A 26,985-nucleotide genomic window follows, 5' to 3' on the forward strand; every position below is an offset into this window, starting at 1 on the left:
TAGAGTGAGGGGTAAAATGCAAATTCTGAAAAACATAAGGGTCATATTAAAAGCTATAACAACTATAATGCATTTTTTTATGATAAAAAATTAAAACTGACAGTTGCTTTTGTTGTGTTTTTTTTTTTTTTTTAAAACTTGTACAAAAAATATTGATTCAGCTCAACAAGTTCTGGAAAGGCAGATTTTCCTAGGCAAGGGTATGTTGTACCCAAGTTATGGAAACACAGCAAAATTATTTCCTATTATAGTCATTAATGTTTTCTTTATTTTTAATGTTAAAAATGTATCACACTATTTTGCAATCTGCGCTGGTCAGTTCTTAAACTATTTTCTACATATTTCTGCCTGTTCTTTAGAATGAAACAATTATAACAATGAAAATTGAAATAAGAATTAAATAAAAACAAAGAAGAAAGCTTTATGACTTTTCTAAGAAACAGTGTCTATTCTAGGAATTGAAAAATAGGGGTGATTTTCCCCCCTCTATTTCAAAAAAGGGGGCGATTTTCAAAATCAAAGGGTGCCAATATAAACTGCCAATGTTAAATCGTCTGCATTAAGTTTACACTGAGGCGTTCAACCGATGAAATAATTTAAACGATAATATTTATTTAAGGCAGCAGAAGTTGTCCCCCCTGAATTTTTAAACGAAAACAAATTATTACAGAACTGCCGCGATTGATTATAAAGGGATTGGCAATACAAATAATCGAACTATCTTTCACGTCTAGATCGTAGCCAAGCTAGGAATTGCCTCATTTTTCTTGATTATTTACTACACTAAAATGGCGCCCAACTGTCAGACCTTGCACACTAGTTCCGGTCGATACGGAACATTCCGTTAATTTCCGTCAACTCACGTAACCAGTACCATACGGTACTAAATTATTATAATTAGCTTACAGTTACCTCCCTTCGGTTTTCGGTGTAAATGTAAACAAAACAACCAAATATAATGCAGGATGGAAGTTTTACGGTTTTATTAACTTTTTTTATAGATGCGCGATTTTCACGCACATGATTTTGAATTGTGCGCGATCTGTAAAATACTAGCGTGAATCGCGCAATCGCGCGTCCTAGAATAGACACTGAGAAAGGTATTGGTTTCAGAGGAAATTGTATGAAACTGTAAAACTGGGTACGAAAATATTTGGTACGAAAATATTTGAGTACGAAACTGCAAAAGAAATACGTTTTTTCCAACAACAACAGACAGAAATTAAAACAGTTTTGTTTATTTTCTAGCAGAAGTATGACAATGTATGTATATTCTCTAAACAAATGGAATATAAGGTAAACTCCTACGATGATAATCTGCCACATTAATTTTGTCAATAATTTTACAGGAGTTACCTCCCTTCTGTACACTTCCTGCTACTTTCGGTTTTAACATACAGCGTTGTTGACTAGATCTACTGTATTTTAGTTTTCAGTCCATTGAAAGTTAAACAGAAATATATTTTATTTGTATGAAATCAAAACATCACCTTTTTCTTAAATATCAAACATTAACACTACAATTTTTTTTTTTTTTTTTTTTGAGGGGAATTTTTTACTGAAATAGGGGGAAAAAACATATGATTTTGAGAGGGGAATGGGGCCGATATTCCGCCCCAAAAATGGCCAAACGAGTGCCCTGGTACTGGATGAAACAATTTGTGGACTATGTGTAATAATGAGCATAAGCTGAACACAAAAATTATTTTACTTTACTCACTTATAACACATTCATAACGGTTATTACGTATTTACTTACAGTTACATATATCCGTTGACAATATGGAACAGTATGGAAAAAAATATCCAACAAAATAGCGTAGCCAATACTAGCCATAACTCTACACAACTAGCTGTCTATTGCAGTGTTTTGACAATATTTTGGATTCAACAAATTCAATGTGGGGTTTACTTGCAAATGTGTCAAGGTGTCGTATTATCATTTATTCACGAATTTCAGCTTGCCAAAAATCGTTTCCAAAAAGGCAGTTTCAGCTGATGGTCAGGTCTTACAAAAATAACAATGTCAGAAAAATTAAATTCAGCACATTGAAATAGCAGTAAAAGAAGACATTTGCTAAATTATTTTTTCACCTTAAATCCAAAATGCTTCTATATTTCGACTAAAAAGACACTGACCCTGATTTAAATTCATCTTCTGCAATTTTTACTGAAATAATTACTCCCCTTGAAAATTGTTTAAAATGCCGTACGTATGGGTGATTTGTCGTACTGTGAACCGTACCGAGTGAAGACGGTACGGTATACCGCTAGTACGGTATACCGTTACACCCTTACTTTTTTGTTGTTTCAAATGATAAAAAAATGCCTTATTTAGGCCCCCAACACTTGTTTTGTTTGAGAAATGTTGTTTAAAAAAGTGACCACTTTTTCGGCGCGGTCCCCCAACCAAAAGATACATCAGGGGGTTGCCAGAAGGTGGATGTGCCCCCTTTTGTTTGTGGGGTTTTAAGAAAATTTTGGACTTGTGCAAACCTTAACAATTGCAAACCTTCAAGAATATAATTATGTTTTAAAAAAATTTAGTCTGGCATCGGCAGGGTATTTCGTATAAATAATATGCAATCTGCAAAAAAAAAATATCTAATTTGGTCCATGAAAACATTATCTACTAATTTTAGCAGTTAAAATGCATTATTTCCCTCCATCAATCCCTTCAACCCAAGGAAACTCATATTTCCACTTCAAATCAAAACCAGTGCATCTCTCTTTTTGCAATTTTTTTAAAAAGAGGGACTTGCTCACCCCATACTTATACTTAAATATTATAATTTCCATCATGTATCATTAATATGATTAATAAAGTATCACAAATGGAAACTTACTGCAAAATCACAACATTTCCAATAGAGCTTTTATATTAACCAAGAGTAACCACAAATTTAGCTGCTTGCCATTTATAGAAAAGTATTCCAAGAAGGTAAACACTTTCAATTCTATAATAATAGATAAATAATATCAAATTGGTCCCATTTTAAATGTCCTTAGTACAAGCACTTTCACTAAATTTCAAAACACATTTTACTTGTAACATGCCTGCCATCCTACTTTTTGAGAGAAAAAGGACTGGAGAGTTTTCATTGGCGCATGAAATGTTGATGGCAGGAAAAATAATTTATGAAATATAGTTTAAATTGCATATTTCAGATAGTCAGCAAAAGGCATAATTTAGATAGCATTTAAAGTTTAAACTTGCTTTGGGAGCTATTTTATGAATGGTAAGCAGTTAAATGTTTGTTTACTCATGGTGAATTTTGGAAGTTAGCTTAGTTTGAATGATGTTGAGTTGTTGACTTATGTGTTTTCAGGTGAAGCATCACCATGAGTGTGATAGCTCGAGGAACAACGAAATCTGTGAAGATAATTTATCCTTCTGGTTGTAAGGAAGTCACAGAGGAGCTTGGTAAAGATGAACTTGTTAGAAGACTAAAGGTAACTTCATTTTATCATCTTATTGATTTAAGTTATCATTTGATATTTTTTTATGTTGCTGCGTAAAAATTTACATACAGACAAATGTGCACAAATTTTTGCAGTACATATTTTACATATTCTCCGATGTTTGAAAATTGTTTTATAAGCATAATTATATACAAAGTAACATAATTATATAAAATTTCACTTAAGTGTGGTATACAACCTCAATAATAACATATAGGATCTTTAAGGTTGCCTGATTAAGTAGCACAAGACCTATTTTTAAAGGAATTTTTTTTTTATTGGTGGAAAAATATATACTCTATTGGGAATAGTGTATGCCCCAAAAATTGTGAATTGAGGGATTTTAAGATGTCAGTTCTGTTTATAGTTGATAGCGAGAGCCTTCCAGGATATGGGCCAGGATGACAACGATCAGTATACAGGTCTTGCTCTACATCTAGCCACAGATTTCTTCCTGGAACACCATAACAAGGATGTGCGACTTCTTGTAGCTTGTTGTATTGCTGATGTCTTCAGGATATTTGCTCCAGAGGCACCCTTCAGAGATGCCGCACATTTAAAGGTAATTGCTTCTAATCTAAGATGCTAGATAACTTTTTGTGTTCAAATTTTAACTCTTTGATAAAGGACTTTGTTGTATTTTTTTTTAAAGCAGAATTGGGAGATCATGCTCATTCACATCAGAAAAATAGTTACTTTTTCAAGGTGCATTTAGTGCTGTTCTAATTTGACCAAAAAATAGATGGATACAAGCCACTGAACCATTGTATTTGATACAAAGAGAGTGAGAAAGCAACTGTAATATATGAGCCTTACGCTGTTTATGAAATAAGGCAATGCATTTTGAAAGCCTGACAAAAGAACACTTTGCTTATAATATTTTTTATTGAAATGTTTTTTGTTTTTTTTTGTGTTTTTTTCTTTTACTGATTAATGTTTTTTTCTTTTACTGATTAATGTAATGGTGCTATTTTACAATATGAGAAGTGAAACTAACACTAACAGATTACTGCTTTAAGGCGTTACTATTTATGACAGTTCGAAAGCTTGTAGAAAGTAGAAAGGGGAAATGTAAAAGAGAATATTACTTCAAAGTGTCAACATCATGTATCCCTTAGTTAAGCAATGAAGAATCCACTTGAGTTAGAAAGGGATAATTCTGTCAATCAAGGAAATGTTTTGTCTAATGATTGATTTGATGATGATGCTATTTTTGAAATGTTTGAATAATTATTCTCTTCCAGGATATTTTCATGTTTCTCATCAAACAGTTGCGAGGTTTAGAAGACCCAAATTCACCTACTTTCAAGCGTTACTTCTACCTTCTGGAGGTTTGTTACATTAAACATGCTTACTGTAGTGGTGAGGTTACTTTTGGAGACTTCCTTATAGGTTCAACTTCAGTCAAGTTTGCTGACAAACCTAATCTCCTTCATGACTTTGAGTTTAAATCTAAGTGAAGGACTCTGGATTCTGTTATGTGAGGGAGCCATTTAGCTGAATTACAAAAGGCTGATGATTCTACTCTGGTGCTATTGCCTAAAATAATGCACCAGTAAAGCTTTAAATTGTTATATGACCATTTTCTTGAAACCGCATAATGTATGTCAACTTTTCTTATTTTAATATTTTAAGTTTCATTTCAAGTATACTCTTAGAAATAAATTATACATTTGACTTTGATAGACATTGCATTTATAAAGGTGAATTTTTAAGCATATAGAAAATGATAATTAAATGGCTGACAATAAGGACTGTAAGTAAAATATATAAATGTTAATTTTTATTGACAGCTTTGATTTATATTTAGCTTATTTGTAAAAGGGTTAGTTGATATTTATTTTTGCAGAATTTAGCATGGGTGAAATCTTTCAACATTTGTATAGAGCTAGATGACAATCAGGAAATCTTCTGCAGTCTTTTCAAACTGATGTTTTCTGTGATCAAGTAAGTCAAATATCCCCTACTTTTTTCACTGATTTACATCCACTCCCTGAAAGCGAAGGGAATATTACAAATGGACTCTGTTGGTGCATTTGTGATTCTGTGTTTCCATTCTTCCATACAAAATTTGTCTGGAATATAACACTTAAAGTATTTGAGCGAAGTTTTTCATACTTCAAAGTCTGACTAGAGTTGGAGTGTGGAAGTACAATTCCTCTATTTTGCATTCTTTAAGAGTTGTTTTCTTTTGAAAAACTTTGTCTGAACATAAATCAAAAATGACTCGAGGGATTTCTTCACTCTAAATACACTTATATAGCACATTGGTAGGAAGTGCATTGTGCAAGAAAAATAACTCCCTTGCCTTCTTTTAGAGTTATTCCCCTTCATCAGATTTACTTGGGAAAATAATCCTGAGCGTAACTACTAATGTACTTTAGTGATTATCTTCAAACTTAATACTCTTGACATAAATAATAGAAAATAAATAAATCTTAAATAGGTTACTAGTTATGGTAACCTTTTCTCCATTGCTTTATTCTTTTTCCACTTACTTGAAAACTGTACTTAGCATGACCATAACTATAGGGACTCAAAGAATTTCCTCTCGCAAGTGAATACCAAAGTACAAATTTAAGGCAACTTCTTCCAGGGGAGGGGATTAACCATGTTTATTACATGCTTTTTGGTGGTTTATAGAAATATATCAGTGATATAAAACTGGTAATTTCACTGTTTGAAACAGTGAAATTACCACTTTGATAATTTCACTGTTTTGAATTTAAGCCCCTTACCTTGTTTCAGTGAAATACAAGCGTGCACAGTACTGGGTACCAACTTAATGACGTGACGTCGTAAATGACGTCACGTTGTATTATTATTTGGCGCGCTTTTCATTCAGTATTAGGTTTAATGTCTTTTTAAACGTTTCTTTGCATATAATAAAAAGAAAATTTGTTTAGTTTAGTGTAAGATCGAAATATATTTCACCTTGTGAACACCAAAAGTTCATATTTCACTCGTGGCTGCGCCACTCGTGAAATATACCTTTTGGTGCTCACTCGGTGAAATATATTCCGATCTTACACTGAACTAAACAAATATCCTCTATGTAACCAGGCTCTTGTTGCTAAATGTAATGATATTCTGATATCTGTTGATTGGCGGTGTTTTCTGTCTTTATTTAGATATTCTTGTTAAAACATCTCAAACTTTACCTATTTTACTGGGGCATCCGTGGCCGAGTGGTTAAGGTCGTTGATTTCAAACCACTTGCCCCTCACCTCTGTGGGTTCGTATCCCGACAGGGACTTTGGATTCTTTCATGTGAGGAAGCTATCCAGCTAGCTTACGGAACGTCAGTGGTTCTACTAAGGTACCCGTTTGTGCCTGAAATAATGCATGGAAGGGCACCTGAGGTCTTCCTCCACCAGTAAAGCTGGAACGTCGCGATATGACCTATACTGTGTCGATGTGACGTAAAACCCAAAACAAACAAAAAAACTATTTTACTTCAACCAAAATTTACATTCTGGATATCATGTTAGTTTATATTTTAAAAATAAGAAGATAGTGTTATACCAGTTTTATGCCAAGTTATGTTATTTTTACTGCTGAAAATAAAAACAAAAACCCGAAATGATCTAAATTTTTCTGATCAATAGAAAAATATGAAAATCATACAAAATGAAATCTTGCATTATTTTCCATAATGTGTGAAAAAAATTGACAGCAATATAAAATACATATAATACAGTAATTATGCCCCCACTTCGAAGAAGAGGGGGTATATTGCTTTGCACTTGTCGGTCCGTCCCGTCCGTCGGTCTGTAGACCAAATGGTTTCCGAGTGATAACTAAAGAACCCTTAGGCCTAGGAACTTCAAACTTGGTATGGTGATTGGTCATGACCAGTAGATGACCCCTATTGATTTTGGGGTCAAAGGTCAATGCCACATTGACCTTGTATGTTAAAACGGTTTCCGATCAATAACTAAAGAACGCTTAGGCCTAGGATCTTCAGACTTGATATGGTGATTGGTCATGACCAGCATATGACCCCTATTGATTTTGGGGTCAAAGGTCAAGGTCACATTGACCTTGTAGGTAAAAACAGTTTCCGATCAATAACTAAAGAACCCTCAGGCCTAGGAACTTCAAACTTGGTATGGTGATTGGTCATGACCAGCAGATGACCCCTATTGATTTTGGGGTCAAGGGGTCAAAGGTCAAGGTCACATTGACCTTGTAGGTAGGTAAAAACGGTTTCCGATCAATAACTAAAGAACGCTTAGGCCTAGGAACTTCAAACTTGGTATGATGATTGGTCATGACCAGCAGATGACCCCTATTGATTTAGGGGTTAAGGGGTCAAAGGTCAAGGTCAAAATGACCTTTTAGGCAAAAACGGTTTCCGATCAATAACTAAAGAACCCTTAGGCCTAGAGACTTCAAACTTGGTAAGATGATTGGTCATGACCAGTAGATGACCCCTATTGATTTTGGGGTCAAGGGGTCAATGTCATAGTGACCTTGTACTTAATGACCGTTTCTGACCAATAACTCAAGTTGCCTTGGTTGATATTTTTATGTGCTTTTGGTATACACATTTGAAGGTCTTATGTAATAGAACAACTTGGCTGTCATTAATGAGGCCTATGTGATTCATAAAATTTATGTATATATTATTTGGTAAGATTTTTAATAACTTTAATTGCTGCACACAACCTATAGGGTCACAATAATTATTACCTTGTGACTAGTCATGACCAGTAGATACTAGATAGCCCTTATTAATTGCTTGTTTTCTGGGTCAGAAGTCATGCATAATAACCTGATCACATGACAAATTGGCTGCCGATAGGGGACATACATGTTTTACAAACATATCTTGTTTATCTTTAACATTTCAGTGAAAAACATACTACAAAAGTAAAGAATTTTATGTTGGACATGATGTCACCACTGTTAACAGAAGCTGATGTTGTATCCCAGGAACTATTAGATATACTTCTTATCAATGTTGTGGAGCCACAGAAGGTAAATATTACAAAGAAAGATATGGAAGGATACTGTGATGGTCAAAATTGATAGAATTGAAACTGATTTGTGAGAAAGACATTCGGAATCGATGCATTATGTCAGGTTTATAGGGAACCTAAGTAGAAACCTTTGACATATTCTGCGTTTTTTTCCAGACGGATTGGGAAAAAAATGCGTTATTTCACTTAAATTGGGAATTTTTTTTTGCATTTTTTGCATTTTTTTCAGCTACAAATAAGATAAGTCATTAATAAACAGTGAGAAAGACAGCTGACAGCTTCCACTGTCCAGGTAGAACTATTGAACTATTATGTTTAAATGATTTCAGAGAAATCACTTGGCCTTGTGGGAATTTTGAACAACCATTTTAGAAATTTAAACATTGGAAATTGAGAATTTTAATGTTCATTTTCTATTGGGAAGAGTACTGTTTTAGGGTAGTAGTTATATAAAGAAGAAAAAACCCACTGATTTCGTAAGCTATCTGCATAAGTCTGCTGTCATGGCAGGATTCTCACTGCCATAGAGAGTACAGCAACAGTCAAGTGGTTTGAAGTCCGCTACATTAAGCAGTTGCCAAAAAATTCCATGTTCAGTACTTGTAGGTTGAAGATGGAAGTTTGGAGCTGGCGCAAAATTGTGTGAAATCATTGAGTTGTTATTGTGAATATTTCTTAAATTATTATGAGCCTCTTTCAGGTAATGTCTTGTTGTTCTGGAATCAAAATGAATGGCTTGAAGATTAAAGATATAACTAGAATAGATTTCTTGTACACAGTGATATTGGATATTTATTTTGTAGTGACTCCATTGTTAGTTAGGGACATATAATATGTCAAAAAGGTCATTATAACCTTAGAGCTGGTATAATTTAATTTTGATTTATATGTCTGTTTTATCTTAATCAGTTTTTTACTTATCCATATGATATAAATAAATTAGATAATTGAAAAAATTTACTTTTCTATACAGGCTCATGGACAACCTGAGCAGTTGAATTTTTCTACCCCTAAATCAGCTGCTTGTGTTTGAGATTGACATTAAATGGTCTTCTTGTTAAGCCATAGGAATGGTAAAACAGTTGAATAGAAGAAAAAACAAAATGTTGATTTGTATTTTAATTATTATTTTTTTTTTCAGAGTCAAAACAAGCAGACATATGGCCTTGCCAAAGATCTTCTTATCAAAACATCAAATGCTATAGAACCATATGTACAAAATGTAAGTAATTAGTTTTAGTTTGTACAAATTTATTTTAGTTTGATTATGTTGGATGCTGTAAGCTTATTGAAACACTCTTGAATCCGTTCCTCGAACCAACCAGTACTAAGCAATGAATGTAAAGTTTCTTGCTCAAGGAAACAACTGCTTGCATAGACAGGTTTTGAACCCACGCAGTCGGCTATCCTTGGATTACTTGTCAGACATGTTAACCACTCAGTCACGCCGCCACTAAGTAATTTTGTTTTGTTTTGTTAAGCTGTGTTAATTTTCGTTAGAATGATTGATAACATTGACAGTATGTTAATATGTGCTGGAATGAAGTCTTAACAGTTTGTGAAAATCTGTTATAAAACAGTTTAATGCTTGGTTTGATGGTTTGAAAGTGTCTGGGTAAAATATAGATAGTATTGGAGACATATGTTTTCTTGCATAGCAGACTGGCCTTTACGTTAGTTTTACCCATGCCGGAAATTTCATCTGGCATGGGGGGTGCCAGATGAGCCGCGTGCTGTACAATGGCACGCTTTGGATGACGTCATTTTACCTTTATGAATGAAGTTGCAATTTCATACGCTGTTGTAAGCAAGTAGTTACGGTTGTCATGATATAAATTTCCATTGAAAATAAAGATAAAGAATTTAAAATATAATGGAATATGGTAGAATATGCAAGAAAATATATCTGACATATGTTTGCGGTTTGGACCGGAATATCCGCCCCTCGGTTACCCACCCATGGGCGGTAACTCGACAAGCCTCGTTACCGCCCAATGGGCGGGTCACCTCGGGACGGATATTCCGATCTGAACCGCAACATATGACAGATATTATTAATATTTAATAATAATTGTTTTCATGAAACTTTGTGTTTACAAAATAATAAATAAAAGAATTGTCCATGTAAAAGGCATATGCTTCAGAAAGCGTTTGCATGACTTTTACAAGTTTGTTGCTTTGTTTACATTGTAATAGAAAAATGTCATGTTTTATTATTATTATATATTCATAATACATTGAGTGAAATGAACAATTAATAAGTTGAATGAAGAAAAAGAACAATTAATAAGTTGAATGAAGAAAAAGAACAATTAATAAGTTGAATGAAGAAAAAGTAAGTTGATGAACACAATTTTTACACAAACATTATTTTTCTTTACAAAAATCATAATTTAAGGACTGGGCAAATAGATTGTAGGCTGGGCTTCATGATAACAAAAGTTATTAATCTGGCTGGCTTACTGAATTTTTCAGAGTTACTATGTATGTGGATATTTCCGCATGTTGAACTGTTAGTGAATTTAAAATTCCAGACATTTTGGGTGAAGAAATATTATCGAATCATGTAAGGGTAAAATTTAAAGATAGGTAAGTTGATATTGACGCTAGTGGAAATTTTAACGATTTTAGGTCCATTCTCAAAATACTCCATTTTTTTCCATGTCACTATAAACTTAACCACTTATACAGTTGTTTATATCCCTGTAAATATATGAATGTTTCAGTTTTTCAACAACGCCTTGATGCTGGGTAAGACATCAGAGAGTGAACTGTCTGAACATCTATATGACCTGATCTATGAGCTGAATGCTATCTGTCCGTCTGTATTGTTAGCTGTACTTCCTCAACTAGAGTTTAAACTAAAGGTAAATGACCTGATTTTCAAGGCACCAGTTTTATACATGTATTAAATATTGAGCATGTGTTATAACTCTTCAAGTAATGTTTGGTTTGGTTATGACTAGAATTTTATTTTTGATTTTATGTAATTCACTTTCGACCACAATGCCAGTTTTGAAGAAAGTACTATGAGTTTGTAAGATCTTTTTAAGATTAAGAATCAGGGTTCTGTCTGTTTTTTTTCCCCATCTTTAATGGAGAATTTCAGGCAGTTCTTGCTTCACATACATACAATAATTGTATAACTTGTTTTGAAATAAATGTACAAAGTAGTCTCTGTGTAGAGGCTTTATTAAATATAAGTTAAAGTGCAATGACGTTCAACAAAGTGATTCACAAATGTCAACAGTTTAATAAACTCCCATTTAACCATCCTTTCATCCTTGATCATGTTTACAGTTGTATGGAAAAATTTTATTTGCCTAGGAGAAAAGTGCATTGTCTTATGGGAAAGGGGGATTGGTTCACTTACTCAATAGATAAACTTACTCAAAAAGTTAAAATTTCCACAGTTGTAGGGAAAAATTTTATTTGCCTAGGAAAAAAGTGTGTTATATAGGAAAGGGGGATTGGTTCACTTACTCAAAAAGTTAAAATTTCCACTCTTGACACAGTAAATGAATTTTGTGTGTTAAAAGAATTTCATTGGTTGAATGTCTTGGTGTAAAATTGTTTATAAATTGCAAAGGAATCTTATAAAAACAACAACAACCCGGATATCTACTGTAAACCAGGACTGATCAAGCATTTGTTGTTTGGGATGCACAAGACCTAAATACGTGAACATGAGGCCACAAAGAGCAGTATTAGACTTGGCCAAAATTCTTTGAAAAAAGGTTGGCTTTAGCTGAATATGAAATTTAGAGTGAAATGCGATGTAAAGACACTCTACTATACAAAGTATATGGAAAGCTGTTCTACTTGCTCGGCGTCCGTGTCCAGATATCAGATTAAGGTTTTGGTGCAGTAAAACATTTTTCACTATAACTTTTTTCATTTCTTATGATATCAACTTAAAATATACGTTCCTTATCATCAATCACTTCTTATGTGACAAGGTTTATAACTCTAGCACCAATATTTTCAGATTTATCTCCCATTGAACATAGAATTTTCCTAAAAAATACTATTTTTTACAGTTACTTCTTTATTTCTTAAGGGATCAAGTTCATACTTCAAACATATTTTCCTTATCATTAACCACATCTTATGGGACAAGGTTCATAACTCTAGCACCAATATTTACAGATTTATCTCCCCTTGAACTTAGAATTTTCCTTAAAAATATCATTTTTCACTGTTACTTATTTATTTCTTAAGGGACTAACTTCATACTTCAATTATATGTTCCTTATCATTAACCACGTGTTATGTGACAAGGTTCATAACTCTAGCACCAATATTGAAAAAATTATCTCCCCATAAACTTAGATTTTTTATTTGAAAAATGTTATTTTTACTATAACTTCTTTAGTTTTAAAGGTATCTACCTCAAACTTCAAATACTTATTCCTTCTCATCAATTACATCTTATGTGACAAGGTTTATAACTCTTGAAGCAATATTTAGAGATTAATCTCTCTTTGAACTTGGGATATTCTTTAAGAAATATTATTACGTCTTTACTTTTTCAGTATCTACTTCAAACTTCAAATATATATTTCTTATCATTACACACATGTTGTGTGACAAGGTTCATAACTCTAGCTTGATTATTTCCAGAATAATTCCCCCTTGCACTTAAAATTATGTTAACAAATGTTATTTTTTATATATACATAATTATACACAATTGACTTTCCTTTCATAGTTTTGTCTTCTTTACTGCGGTCAGTATTTTATTAGTCGAGCTTCGCTGTCTCCTGTGATAGCTCTTGTTAAATCATCTTTCCTCTTGATTAATGATATATCAAAACTATCAATTTGATTGAAAACTTCACTTGTCAACAAAGTACTTGTATTGGAATTCTTTAGAGTGGTCATTGAGAACAAGTTTTACTGTATTTTGTAGGGTTATTATGATGGAAAATTTTGTATCCATATATCAAGAGACAAATATCAATGATATATCAATATATCAACTTTGAAATCCATATACAGTGGAGCCTTGCTAATCCGAACCCTTCTAATCCGGAATCCTTTCTTATCCGAACGAAGTGTCCGGTCCCGATTTTATTCGTTCTATTTTCAATAGTAAAAAACCTTTCGGATCCGGAATCTGTCTACTCCGAATTCCGGACGATTTTTTCTATTTTTGTTCTTATTTTACTCTAGAATTTACCTCTCGGATCCGAACAGATTTTACCAAATGTCACACACTTATTCAAAACAACAATAATCGCACATATTACAGGAAAAAAAATACACCCAAACGGGTAGGGGTTTTTTTCGTTTTGAAATTAAAGGGTGACAAAGTATGGGTCTGCAAAGGGGGGAAAATTAAAAATTAAACTTTTCCTTGAAAATCTTCTATAATTGCTTAAATTTATTGTTTTTTTCCCTTTTCCTTTTTATAAAAAAATTTTTTTATAAAAATGCAAAAAGAAATATTTTTTTATCCTTTTTTTATAGGTTTTAAAGAACATGATTAATTTTAAAAAGGAAATTAAAAAAAAACTGCATGAAATTTGGGTTTTGGGGCCTGAAAAGGGGTACGAGTAAACCCAAAATTGAAAAAATGCGGGTTAAAAAATTTTCAAATTTTTGTCTTTGGGCCCCCTGTTTAACATCGTAGGTTAACTTACCCTTAAGGACCTAATATTTTTGCTTATTGATTTATTTTTTATTTCTTTATTTTTGTATTCACAAGTACATGTATTAAAATGAACGATAAGAGACTGCAAAAATCAAATATCTAAATTGCAATTTCAAATGCATTCCCGTTTCCTTTACTTAAACTTTTTTGCAAATAACATGAAAAAACATGTTAAAAAACCTAATTTGGAAACCTTTCTAATCCGGAAACCTTTCTAATCCGAATTTTTCTTCTGGTCCTGACAATTTCGGATTAGACAGGTTCCACTGTAAATATGTGGTCAGTTGGGAACATGGTGTTATACACATTACAAATACTACAAACTAACAGAAAGTTTGTTTTTTCTGTAATTTTTGTCACTGACATTAGAAAACAGTCAAAGTTAGCCAAGTAAACTGGAAAAAAAAGTTACTACTCATATAAGGCTAAATAGAGAGTTATATTCACTAACTGAAGAAAATCAATTTAGCTTGTATCAATATTTGAAATTTTGTATCGAATTGTATCGGATGATGAATATCGATGATATATTGATATTTCAAAATTCAATTGACAGCCCTATATTTTTGTGTGATAATCATAAATAATGTGTTCACAGAGTAATGAGGAGACCGAACGGAAACAGGTGACTAAAATATTATCAAAGATGTTCTCCGATCCTGAATCAAATCTAGCTGACCAGAATAAAGCACTGTGGATCTGTTTTCTGGGCAGGTAGGCACAAATTCAATTCGTCAAGTCTTTGGAAAATATGAAGTTTTTACCCTAAATAAAAGTTTTAAGTTTTTGTTGTTGTTGTTTTTTTTTTTAATTAAGTACTTGTATGATTTTAATAACAGTACAATATGTTTTTATAATCAAGATCTAAAAGTGCACACTTTCGGGACATTTTTGAGCTTTTTATGGGGAAAAAGCCCCCAGCATTAAAAATATTGAAAATTGTTCATGCATTTTTTGAGAAATTTCAGTAATTTTTAAGAGCTAAAAAACTACCTGAATTTCAGTTGTTTTAAACATGTGCATGATCGATTGATCAAGTAATTGGCCACTTCTTTTAAGGAAGAAGTCAAAAGAGTTCAATATATAAGTTTTCTTTTCAAAGGCTGCTGTTGGGAGAATGTTTTTTAATTGGGGAGGGGGGGGGCTTTATTTTGCATTAGAATGGGGCCTTATATTGGTATATCACAAACATTAAAATTGATATTTCAGGTTTAATGACATCAGTATTACTGTGAGGACGATTTGTGTGCAATCAGCTGTCAGCTTTGTTTTACATCATCCAGAACTTACTAAAGATGTCATCGGTAGGTAGAAAATGAAATACAGTCATTTTGTTTCACATTCAACATTGTTCAGCAACCGTTTCGTTTTTTTTTTTTTCCTTAAATCTAAATGACCACCCTTAAAATGTATAAAGCTATATCTCTTTCCTGCAGTTTACAACAAATTTTTGTTGAATTTGTAAAAGAACAATTTCAGTTTACCTGTTTTAATGAAATCATTGCAAAAAAATTAAAGATATTATGGTCATCCATGAGTAAAATGTTTGAATCAAAGAAATTTATTGAAATCTATGAAATTTCTAACTGAATATGTCTAATTTCAATAAAAGAAAGAAAAATCTATGTATGGGAGGCTGCGTTTCTCAATACAGGTCTTGTAAAATTGGTCTTTCCTCTTTTTAATGCTAAGATATATTCACATTGTAACCATCTATAGTGTGTTAGAATTTTAAACATAACATTTCTACTTTGAATGAAGTTAATACGTTATTTATTTTTCATTTTTACAAAGAGATTGTGCCAGCAATTATCAATATTTGTTTCAATATCAAATTGAGCATAGTATATCATTAAAATCCTACTTAGTAGCATAATATTTGTTTCTGGAACATTTCATGTTTTCTTACGTACAGTGTTTCATGTGTGTTTAAAAACCAAAAAACATTCTACATGTCTTGATAGTGGACCATGAGATATAGAACAACACAATTTTAAGGGTTTTGAATTTGATTTTAAAAAAATCATTTAACCAGAAATCATAATGACTTTTGTCAAAGTTTTTCATAAACACCAAGCACCACTAGCACTTATTATCCCTCGCCGAAAGGCGTTGGGGATATAGAAATAGTCTCCGTCCATCCTTCCTTCCGTCCGACATTTTTGTTTGGAGCAAATCTCAAAAGGTATTTGAGGTATCAACTTGAAACTTCATAGGTGGATAGATCATATTAAAGAGGAGTGCAGTGCACAAGAATGATTATTCTAACCATGCATAATTTTTGAGTTATTGCCCTTTGTTATTTTTCAAACTTAATTTTTGTCCAGAGCATAACTCAAAAAACCCTTTGAGATATCAACATAATATTTCATAAGTGGATTGATCTCACTCAAGAGGTGTGCAGTGCACAAGAATGATAACTCTACTCTTCATAATTTTTCAGTTATTGCCCTTTGTTTTTTTCATTCTTAATTTTTCTTCTGAGTGGAGCATAATTTAAAAAGTCTTTGAGATGTCAACATGAAACTTTATAGATGGACAGATCGCATTGAAGAGTGCAGCACACAAGAATGAAAACTCTACCCTGCATATTTTTTCAGTTATTGGCCTTTGTTATTTTTCATGCTTACTTTTTGTCCAGAGCATAACTATAAAAGCCTTTGATATATCAACATGGATAGGTCTTATTGAGGAGGAGTGCAGCACACAAGAATGATATCTCTACCCTGCATAAATTAATGTTTCAGTTATTGCTCTTTGTTATTTTTCATGCTTAATTTTTGTCCAGAGCATTACAAAAAAAGCCTTTGAGATATCAAAATGAAACTTCATGTATGTATAGATCTCATTGAGGAGGAGTGCAGCACACAAGAATGATATCTCTACCCTGCATAATTTTTATGCTCCCCGAAAAAATTTCGGGGGAGCATATAGTCGCCGCCTTGTCCGTCAGTCCGTCTTTCCGCACTACCGAATAGGGATAGGGGGCCATCTAACTGTAAACAGAACAAAAGAGAACAATAGAGTTCATTCCGTAACAATAGAGTAAGGGGCCATTGGCCCTTTATTAAACAATAGAAAATAACAAAGGAAATGGCCCTTTATTCCATTTCGGCTGGACGTCCGTCCGTCCGTCCCCGTATCAACATGAAACTTTGTAGGTAGATAGATGTCATTGAGTAGGTGTGCAGTGCACAAGAACCGTAACCCTGCCTTGCCTAATTTTAGAATTATTCCCCTTTGTTTATTTTACACTTTGAACTTTGTCCGGGACATAACTCTAAAAGTATAAGAGGTATCAACATGAAACTTTGTAGGTAGATAGATCTCATTGAGTAGGTGTGCAGTGCACAAGAATCGTAACTCTGCCTTGTCTGATTTTTGAATTATCCCCCTTTGTTTATTTTACACTGAACTTTGTCCGGGACATAACTCTAAAAGTATAAGAGGTATCAACATACAACTTTGTAGGTAGATAGATCTCATTGAGTAGGTGTGCAGTGAACAAGAACCTTTACTCTGCCTTGCCTAATTTTTGAATTATCCCCTTTGTTTATTTTTACACTTTGAACTTTGTCCGGGACATAACTCTTAATGTATAAGAGATATCAACATGAAACTTTGTAGGTAGATAGATCTCATTGAGTAAGTTTGCAGTGCACAAGAACTGTAACACTGTCTTGCCTACTTTTGGAGTTATTGCCCTTTGTTCATTTTTTGACACTTTGAACTTTGTCTGGGACATTTCTCTAAAATATAAAGAGATATCAACATGAATCTTTGTAGATAGATAGGTCTCATTGGGTGGAAGTGCAGTGCTTAAGAATCATTACTCTGCCTTGCCTTATTTTGAAGTAATTGCCCTTTGTTTATTTTTACTTTTTGACTTTTGTCCTGGACATTACTTTAAAACTATTAGAGATATCAACATGAAACTTTGTAGGTAGCTAGATATAATTGGATAGAACTGCAATGCTTAAAGAACCTAAACAAAGCCTGGTCTAATTTTGGAGTTATTGCCCTTTGTTCATTTTTAAACTTTGACTTTTACCCGGGACATAACTCTGATATCATCAGGAAACTTTATAGATAGATAGATCTCATTGAATAGAAGTGCAGTGCAAAAAAACATAACTCCGCTTTGCCTAATTTTGGAGTTTTTGCCCTTTGTTAATTTTTTTTATACTTTCCTGTGTCCAGAACCTTCTCGGGGAGCATCACCCAGTTCAACCGGTTCTTGTTTTCAGTTATTGCTCTTTGTTTTTTTTTTCATGCTTATTTTTTGTCCAGAGCATAACTATAAAAACTATTGAAATATCAACTTGAAACTTCATAGGTGGATAGGTCTCATTGAGGAGTAGTGCAGCACACAAGAACGATAACATACCCTGCATTTTTGAGTTATTGCCCTTTGTTATTTTCAGCTATCAGTATTCACAAAGGTTTCAAATTTGTAATCACTTCAGCCATCAGTTTTAATTTCCAAAGACCTCTTAAAATTGAATTATTCTCCTCTTCTAAATATACATTCTTCCAATGAGCAAACACATCCGGAGAGGGATGGTCATGTTGACATGGCTCTTGCTTTTATTTTCTATCCCACTCATTATTATTCATCCCACAGGGGGAACGTATTATTCTTGTAGATATATTATCACTTACAAGTTCTTTTTCAATGATACATATATTATCACCCTGAAAATTGTTTTCGAACCTTTATTTCCTATTTTTAGTTCCCTGTGAATTTTCTCTTATATTCAATAAACTCGGTCAGATGCATGTGTCTTTACCATTTTGTTAAAGTTGAACCATTTTTCTTACTTGCATAATGTGTAAAATGAGAAAACAGTGTCCAGCTGTTGAGCTAAAGAAGAAAATATGATCAGAATAAGAAATTACAGTTAAGAGTGAGAAATTATAGGAGCAATTGGGGATACAATTTTAGGGGTACTCTGCTTCTAATATTGCAGGATACCTGGGATCCTGCTCTCTAAAAGCAACACTGTACATATGCTAAACATTTAGCATTTTGTATAATATGTAAAATTTGTAATAGTGAAGACAAGCCCTTAATCACTTGCCGAAAATCACAAAGTTTTTGAATACTTACATTGAGTTCATTTTAAAAAAAAATTATTTTGATTATACTGTATAACCTGATGTTTGTGACACTGTTGTTTCACTTTTATAGCCAATTGTATATTTGTATTGTATCATTAAGGTTCTTGGATGAAAAAGAAGTGGGGGGGGGCTTTAATTAAATCATATAAATGCAATGATACCGCATGGCTTCCATTTTTGTTTACAGAACAAGTAAAGATTCGCCAGCATGATGCTGAGGAGACTGTAAGACAGGAGGTAGTGAATACACTTCTAAATATTGCCAAGAAAAACTTTGCTGCAACTACACCAGAAATGCTGGAAGTTATTAAGGGAGAGAACAAGGGATAAAAAGGTGAATCACTTTACTGACCCAATTTATGGAACTTTCAAATATATTCAACATTTCCTAAAATAACAAATATCAGTGTTATCATTTAAATTTTTCTGAGATGGTTGTTCTGTTTTGAATTTGAGATTGTCAAATTTGGTATTATCAGATTTTATTTAAGATTGTTTTCTAGGTGGATGAAAAGTTCATTTGAGATAGTCATTTGGCTTACACCTGCCTTTTAATGGCATTATTATGATCAAAAACCGATAACATAATTGACCAATGGTTATATGGTCAATTTTAGGCAGTCGAGGATTCATCATAGTGAATTTTTAGTGTGCATTTTCATTTAGTCTGCCTTATCCAGAAGTCTTCAATAATGGTTGTCTTATAAGATAAAAAAAAATCATGGATGTATTTTATGATTTTTTCAGTTCAAAATAAGACGAGATGCTTTGAATGGTTTGGGTCAATTGTACAAGGTTGTTACAATGGCTGAAAGTGTCAGCCAAGAACATCTAGACAAGATTGTTTGGGTGAAAAATAAAATTTTCCATGCATACTACCAGCAGAACCCAGAGGACAGGTCAGAATTTTGTCTCTTTTCTCACAAGTTTAAAAGTGATAATTTTGGCTTTCTTAAGTATTGGATAAATTTGTTCTTAACACTGTTCTACTCAAAGTTTTTTTTCCAGACATTTTCAGAATTTTAGAAGAAGTATATTTATATGTTTAAAATAATTAAAAATTAAATTTGTACTTTGTGGTACATAAGTGTTAAGCTTAGTGTGATTGTGAAAGTGATTGGCTATTATTTTGTCTGTATTTTTGTGACCAAAAGTTTTTGTATATGATTTTATCATTGATTAAATTAGTAAATCACATGTGATTATGCTATTTTAATAATGTTATGTCTTAAAATTTATGTCTATGATCATGAATTCAGCAATAATGTAGGAGTAATTGTTGGTTGTTTATAGAGAAGTATATTGGGTGGACTTATCACTGAGATAAATTCAAAAATGAGTTTAAATTGGATTGATTAAAAAAAAACCAAAAATAACAAAAAAACAATTGGTTCAAGATTAATTATTAATATAATATTATTTTCTGAAGGTTACTGGTAGAGAGGTTATTCAATATATGCCTGGTACCGTATCAGTTACCTGTAACAGAGAGGATGAAACGACTGTTCCAGCTATATGCTACGCTAGATGAACCAGCAACAAAGTAAATAAAATACTCAACTTCTTATCTTATTTGCCTGTCTACTATTCTTTTCTTTTTACTTTCCTGTGTGCTGTTTTACTTGAGATTGTCCTTACCTGTTTCACTTGTTTTGTTTTTTTACCCAGTGGTTTTGCCAAATGGACTTTCACAAGTCCGAGTTTGAGGTGTTCCTATTATATATGCTTAAAGACAAATGTGGCAATAAATTGCTTCACACTTTGTTTTAGGCTAAAAGTAGGATAGGTTCATACTTTGTTATTTAAAGAAAGGAAATGAATGCAAAAAAAGAGAAGTTTTGCAGAACAAAAATTTTAATGCAATCACTATTTTTTATTGTATTACAAACTTCTAAAGTTATTACATGACAGATTCCTACAAACTTCTTTCTCAGTTTAAAATTTACAGTTTTCTTCAATCTATATAGATTTCAATCAGTATATCCTAAAAAACTGGATTAGACCTTAATATATTTTTCTGGAGTAAAACTTGTATATAATAAACTGTAGAAAAGGAAATGAACCTTAAATTTACCCCAAGGTCTGTTCCAGGATATGCCCCCCCCCCCCCCCCCCCCCCAAAAAAAAAAAAATGTAGCAGATAACAGTCGGTATTGGCAGACATTATTTCAGACATGATTCAGACATGAGTTATTGTAATTGTCATTGTACCATATTTATATATCTCTCATATATGGATTCATACATAATATAAAGTGTTTTACAAAATATGGAGAAAAGAAAACCTTTATTAAAAAAAAAAATTACACTAAAAATATTGATAAAGAACTTAAATAAAATAAAAACTTTTGAAAAAGAAAAACAAAAAACGTTTCCTTTAGAATATTATATGAACGATAAAGTATGTTTATTTCATTTCATTAAACTACTATTTTGTTTACAGAGCATTCCATGAAATGATGAAGCACAGACATATGTAAGTTTATTCTCTTCTATATTGACCTAATTTATATTCTTTGTAATTAAACTTTCTTATTTATCGATATATTCGTGTAACTGTATTTTCTCTCTATACTGGATTTACAAATTTTAGTTTGACATACAATTTTAGTTTGACATGAAGTACCCTTTTCCTTCTTTTACTCATTTGAAAGTCCTTCTTTTACAAAGTTGTGTAATAAATATTATGTGTGGATGGTTGAGCAGGCAGATACGGCTGTTGAGTAACTTACGGTTTTAAAGTAATCATGGACAACCCTTCTCTGCCTTGGCATTTAGATGTGAAAAAGTTGTAGACATCCTAAATTTTTCTGCTTCATGTTAATGTAGCTACAGGGTGAAATAATGGGAATTTAGTCATTGTGTTGTATATTTTTAGGGTCCGAACATGTGTAAAGTTTCTACTAGATGGACTTGATAAAATGACTGCAAATCCCAGAGAACATGTGGTCTTCTTACCTAAACTACAACGAAATAGCAAGTAAGATTAAAATTATAATGAGAGAATCTTATGTTACAGATATATTGTTTTATATTGCAGAGATAAAGCAATGACAAAATTTTTTTTAAATTTTAATCAAAGAATTAAGAAAAAACAAGCATGGATTCGGGTTATAGCTTATTAGTCATTGAAAAGTGAGGGATGGTCCTTGAAAACTCCTTGAATTTTTGTGTGCAAGTGTTGTATGAACATCAAATTTATTACACCTTTGAACTTTATATAGAAATCTTTCCCATTTAAGATATTGACCTTTGATCTTGCAGAAATCTTTCATGTGATAATTTTTGCGATAAAAAGATTCATAAAGTTTTAAAAAACCAATTCAAGTTTATCAATGATTCGCTTTATTTAACCTCTTTAGTTCATATGATAGATAACAAAAGAACTGATGTAAACATGCCCAAACAGATGGCTACGACGCCCACATTTGGCATGTAAAAGAAACATTATTTATTACCCCGCACAAACAAAGTTGTAAGGGGGATATACTGGAATCAGCTTGGCCGTCGGTTTTTCCTTGGCCGCCCAATAACTTAAGATTCCTTTGACCCACAGTCTTCATATTTGGCATAGACGTTAGTCATGACAAGTAGATGACCCCAATTGATTTTGAGGTCACTGGGTCAAAGGTCAAGGTCACAGGGGCCTTGACTAAAAAAAGCTTGTCCCCCCAATAACTTAAGATTCCTTTAACCCACAGTCTTCATATTTAGCATGAAGATTAGTCATGAGTAGTAGATGACCCCTATTGATTTTGAGGTCACTGGGTCAAAGGTCAAGGTCACAGGGGCCTTGACTATAAAAAGCTTGTCCGTCCAATAACTTAAGATTCCTTTGACCCACAGTCTTCATATTTGGCATAGAGGTTAGTCATGACTAGTAGGTGACCCCTATTGATTTCAAGGTCACTGGGTCAAAGGTCAAGGTCACAGGGGCCTTGACTATAAAAAGCTTGTCTGCCCAATAACTCAGGATTCCTTTAACCCACAGTTTTCATATTTGGCATGGAGATTAGTCATAAGTAGTAGATGACCCCTATTTATTTTGAGGTCACTGGGTCAAAGGTCAAGGTCACAGGGCCTTGATTATAAAAAGCTTGTCCGTGCAATAACTTAAGATTCCTTTGACCCACAGTCTTCATATTTGGCATGGAGGTTAGTCATGATTAGTAGGTGACCCCTTTTGATTTTGAGGTTACTGGGTCAAAGGTCAAGGTCCAGGTCACAGGGATTTTGACTATAAAAAGCTTGTCCGCCCAATAACTTGAGAATGCTTTGACCCACAGTCTTCATATTGGGCATTGAGGTTAGTCATGATAAGTAGGTGACCCCTTTTGATTTTGAGGTCACTAGGTCAAAGGTCAAGGTCGTATGGACTTTGACTTCAAAAAGTTTGTAAGATTCCTTTAACCCACAGTCTTCATATTTGGCATGGAGGTTGATCATGACCATAAGGTGACCCCTATTAATTTTGAGGTCAAAGGTCAAGGTCACAGGGACCTTGATTAAAAAAAAAGCTTTACCTCTCAATTGCTTTTAAATGTCTGTCCACAGTGTATTGATTTTGACATTTGAAGCATGTAGAATACATAACTAAGCAATGCACTGGCTTAGTTACCTCAGATTGTCCTTGAGCTCTAAATGGCCACTGTTGATTCTGACAAAGTGGTTTTCGGGGGTATTCACGCCATGATAGTGGCAGTTCTAGTCTATGACCGTTTTATACAATAAACATTTGACGTTTTCGCTCTATTTTAGGAACATTACCAGACACACAGAAATCATTAGAGCAGGTGAAACTGTTTAATGAGATGATGAGAGATGATCGTAGGCTGCGTTCTCTAATGAGATATCTAGTTAGTGCTGACTGTAACTGTCGTAAAGCCAATGAAAATGTTGTATGTATCTTGCTATAGTTATTGTTTATATATGTAACACTTTAATAGCAACACTTTAATAGCTGAAATGGTTAAAAGAATAATTATGCTAATCTCCTGGATTTGCATTCAATTTGTCAGCAGATCATAGAAGAAAATCTCTGTTTAAAGATGTTTTAATATTTTTTTCACTCAAAATATTGCTGTTATCATATTTAAACAACTTGGTAGGTTTAAAGAGTTTCTATTCTGACTTATGTCTATATGAAAACTCGCGAAAATGTCCTTAATATTTTGATTGCACTGCACAGTATACTGTTGTTGGCGCATAATTAAAAAAAGCTACAATTCTTAGTACATAAAAGCTTTTTAGCAAAGACTCCATGAGTGTTTAAGATAACTCTAAGTAATTGTTTTGCATTTTATAGTTATTTTCCTTTGTTGTTTTTCCTTTACAGAAAGATGTGTTGAATAAGAAGCTAGGGGGAGGTAATGTGGGTAGCAGTCAATCTGCCGTTATGCTTTACAACACGATAAAATCGCTACTTGAACGTGTAGCCCCAGTCATGGTGGACAGTAGTGCAATATCTGTTCTAGTCAAACATGTTGATGATGCTGTTACAGGACAGGGAACTATTGCCGATCATATGAGTAAAGCTGGAGAAAAAGGGGCACAACTCTTGCTGGTAATGTGTAATAATCCAAATATGTTGAATTGTATAGCCAGTAAAAGTATATTTTTTATTGTTCAGAAATTTACATCAAATGATTCTTAAATGTTATACACAATCAAAGTATTGTTTTGGAGTTTGTTGAATTACATAGCTATTGAAATTATTTAGTTTTTGCATAATATGGTTTCTTAAAATGTTATCAAATTTTCAAGGTTTATGCTAGAAATAGAGATATAAATTTATGTTAAACTTTATTAACTATTAAAATTGACTATGAAAAATGACATTTTTCGTGTAACATGATTTGTTATGGTATCTTCAGTGTTTGGCGGGTGTTTTCCCTCAGTATTTCCAAGGGGAAGAAACTTTTGACACTCTCATATCATTCCTGAAAGATGAAGATGAAGTTGTGGGTATGTTGTCCTCATTTTCTGTTCTAATACTCATTCTGTTTAAAAACAGATTAAATTGCATTATAAAAAAGGAAAAGAACTCTATTCTTGATAAGAGAGTTTCTGTTATGACAGAGGAATAATAAAAAAGCCACATCTGCTTTTTGGATTAAAAATATTGTTCATGCTTATACAATTCTGTTATAATGTGTTCAATTTTACCAATAATCATTAATCAATACCTTTACACTGATAAAATGAATAAAGAAAATTTTAACTGAAATTTGTTATTTGCTGTGTTGTAAGAATTGTAATAATTTACGCTGAATCTTTTTGTTATTTCATATAGCTGATGTTACTCTTCAAGTGTTTGCTAGCTGTGGTTTGAGTCTTGAAGCTGAATATCCAGAAATCTTTGCGTATGTACTGTTCTTATTTTATCATTAGAACTGAAAGCAACCTTAAACTGGTAAAAAAAAGATGCTAAAGTAGTCTTACAGATGTATATTAACCCTTTGAGGTATCTGCCGCAGATACTAAGGATTGTTTGGTTAAGATCTGCTCAGGTCATGACCATGTGTCGACATATAATCTCATTGATTAGTTCTTGGAAATGTTCTTGAAAATGGTTTAAACAAGCCTCTAGCTGACATCACATCCTGAAATAAATATGTTTAAACTAAGATAGAGGATAATTGTGTGTAATATAATTTTGTTTTCAGGAAATTATTGCCTATTCTACAACACACGGCAAAGATAGGAAACCCGAAACAAGCTAAACATGCGTTACGGTGCATCAATAGTATTGCCAAAACTAACAGAGTGTCTGCACTATCACAAGTCTTTGAGGTATCAAATCCATGTCAAATATAAATGCATTTTCAAAAATAAAAATGCATTTTCAAATGTCTTTTTAACAGGGTATCTTCACATTATTGCCATTCATTGCCAATTCCACCCCTTAATCTTTTATTTTCAAAAATATATTCACAAACAGCAACTTGAAAATCTGTTGTATGAAGCCAGATAAATACATGAAATGTTTGTGAAGAATTTATCTTAGTATTTCGAAAATATGACTTATTATCAGGCCATGCAATGTTAAATGAAAACAAAAAATCAGGTTTTTGTAGCTTAGCAGTTTAAGGTAGCTGAATTTTGAAAGCTTGCCATCTGTCGCTATTTGATTTTGTAATAGAATGTTGAATTCTTTAATGTGATAAAGTTAAGAAACTTTAATATTTGAACTTCGGTTCTACTTGATTGTCCCACACAAAACACAGATGTGCCTTTTTTGATCTCCATCAAAAAGAAAAGAACATTTACAATTAAAGTTGTACTATGAACATAACTGTTAACCAAACTATAAAACATCCTAAACAACTTCTTTCATTTTTAAGAATGTTTAAACACTGTATGTAACCGACCAAAACCTTGTATTGTTGTTATATTTTCAGTATGTAAAAAACAACTTAAAACCAGAATCAGCAAATTATATCACATCCATTGTTGCACTGGGACATATATCATCCATGTGCCCGGAAGATTTCTCACAGAGCATGAAAACAATTGTTTCCAAGGACATTGTTAAAGATCTTCTCATGCAGGATAGGGTAAGTGTGGACTTGCACAGTTCTCTCTTTACATCTTAGTTTTGTGCATTTATATAAACTTAGTGGCATGTAAATGTTTTTGTCTCTTATTTTTAAGAGAGTCATCCTTATAAAAATGATTGGGGAAAAAAAAGTTTCATGAAAAACTGCTCTGGATACTGCTGATGATTGACTTTAAACATGCTTATTAGTCCCCTACCGGTTT

At 32.8% G+C, this 26,985-nt stretch overlaps 1 protein-coding gene across 1 annotated transcript; it reads left to right on the forward strand.

Moving 5' to 3' along the window:
- Positions 1–3,297: 3,297 nt before the first annotated feature.
- Positions 3,298–26,780, forward strand: LOC132756958 (sister chromatid cohesion protein PDS5 homolog B-like; the record flags this gene model as incomplete). The annotated part of the gene is given in 21 exon segments (XM_060748103.1): positions 3,298–3,453; positions 3,830–4,024; positions 4,707–4,793; positions 5,312–5,409; positions 8,319–8,445; positions 9,589–9,669; positions 11,174–11,314; positions 14,702–14,817; positions 15,313–15,407; positions 19,412–19,536; positions 19,538–19,558; positions 19,972–20,123; positions 20,654–20,767; positions 21,668–21,700; positions 22,103–22,200; positions 23,983–24,122; positions 24,560–24,787; positions 25,098–25,188; positions 25,517–25,586; positions 25,890–26,016; positions 26,625–26,780. Coding segments are annotated over 21 exon segments (2,406 nt in total), but the record flags the coding sequence as incomplete, so codon positions are not given.
- Positions 26,781–26,985: the final 205 nt, after the last annotated feature.

This window comes from Ruditapes philippinarum, unplaced genomic scaffold (assembly GCF_026571515.1).
Source record: "Ruditapes philippinarum isolate M1 unplaced genomic scaffold, ASM2657151v2 ctg5039_1_1_1_1, whole genome shotgun sequence".
NCBI classification, from domain to species: Eukaryota; Metazoa; Mollusca; class Bivalvia; order Venerida; family Veneridae; genus Ruditapes; species Ruditapes philippinarum.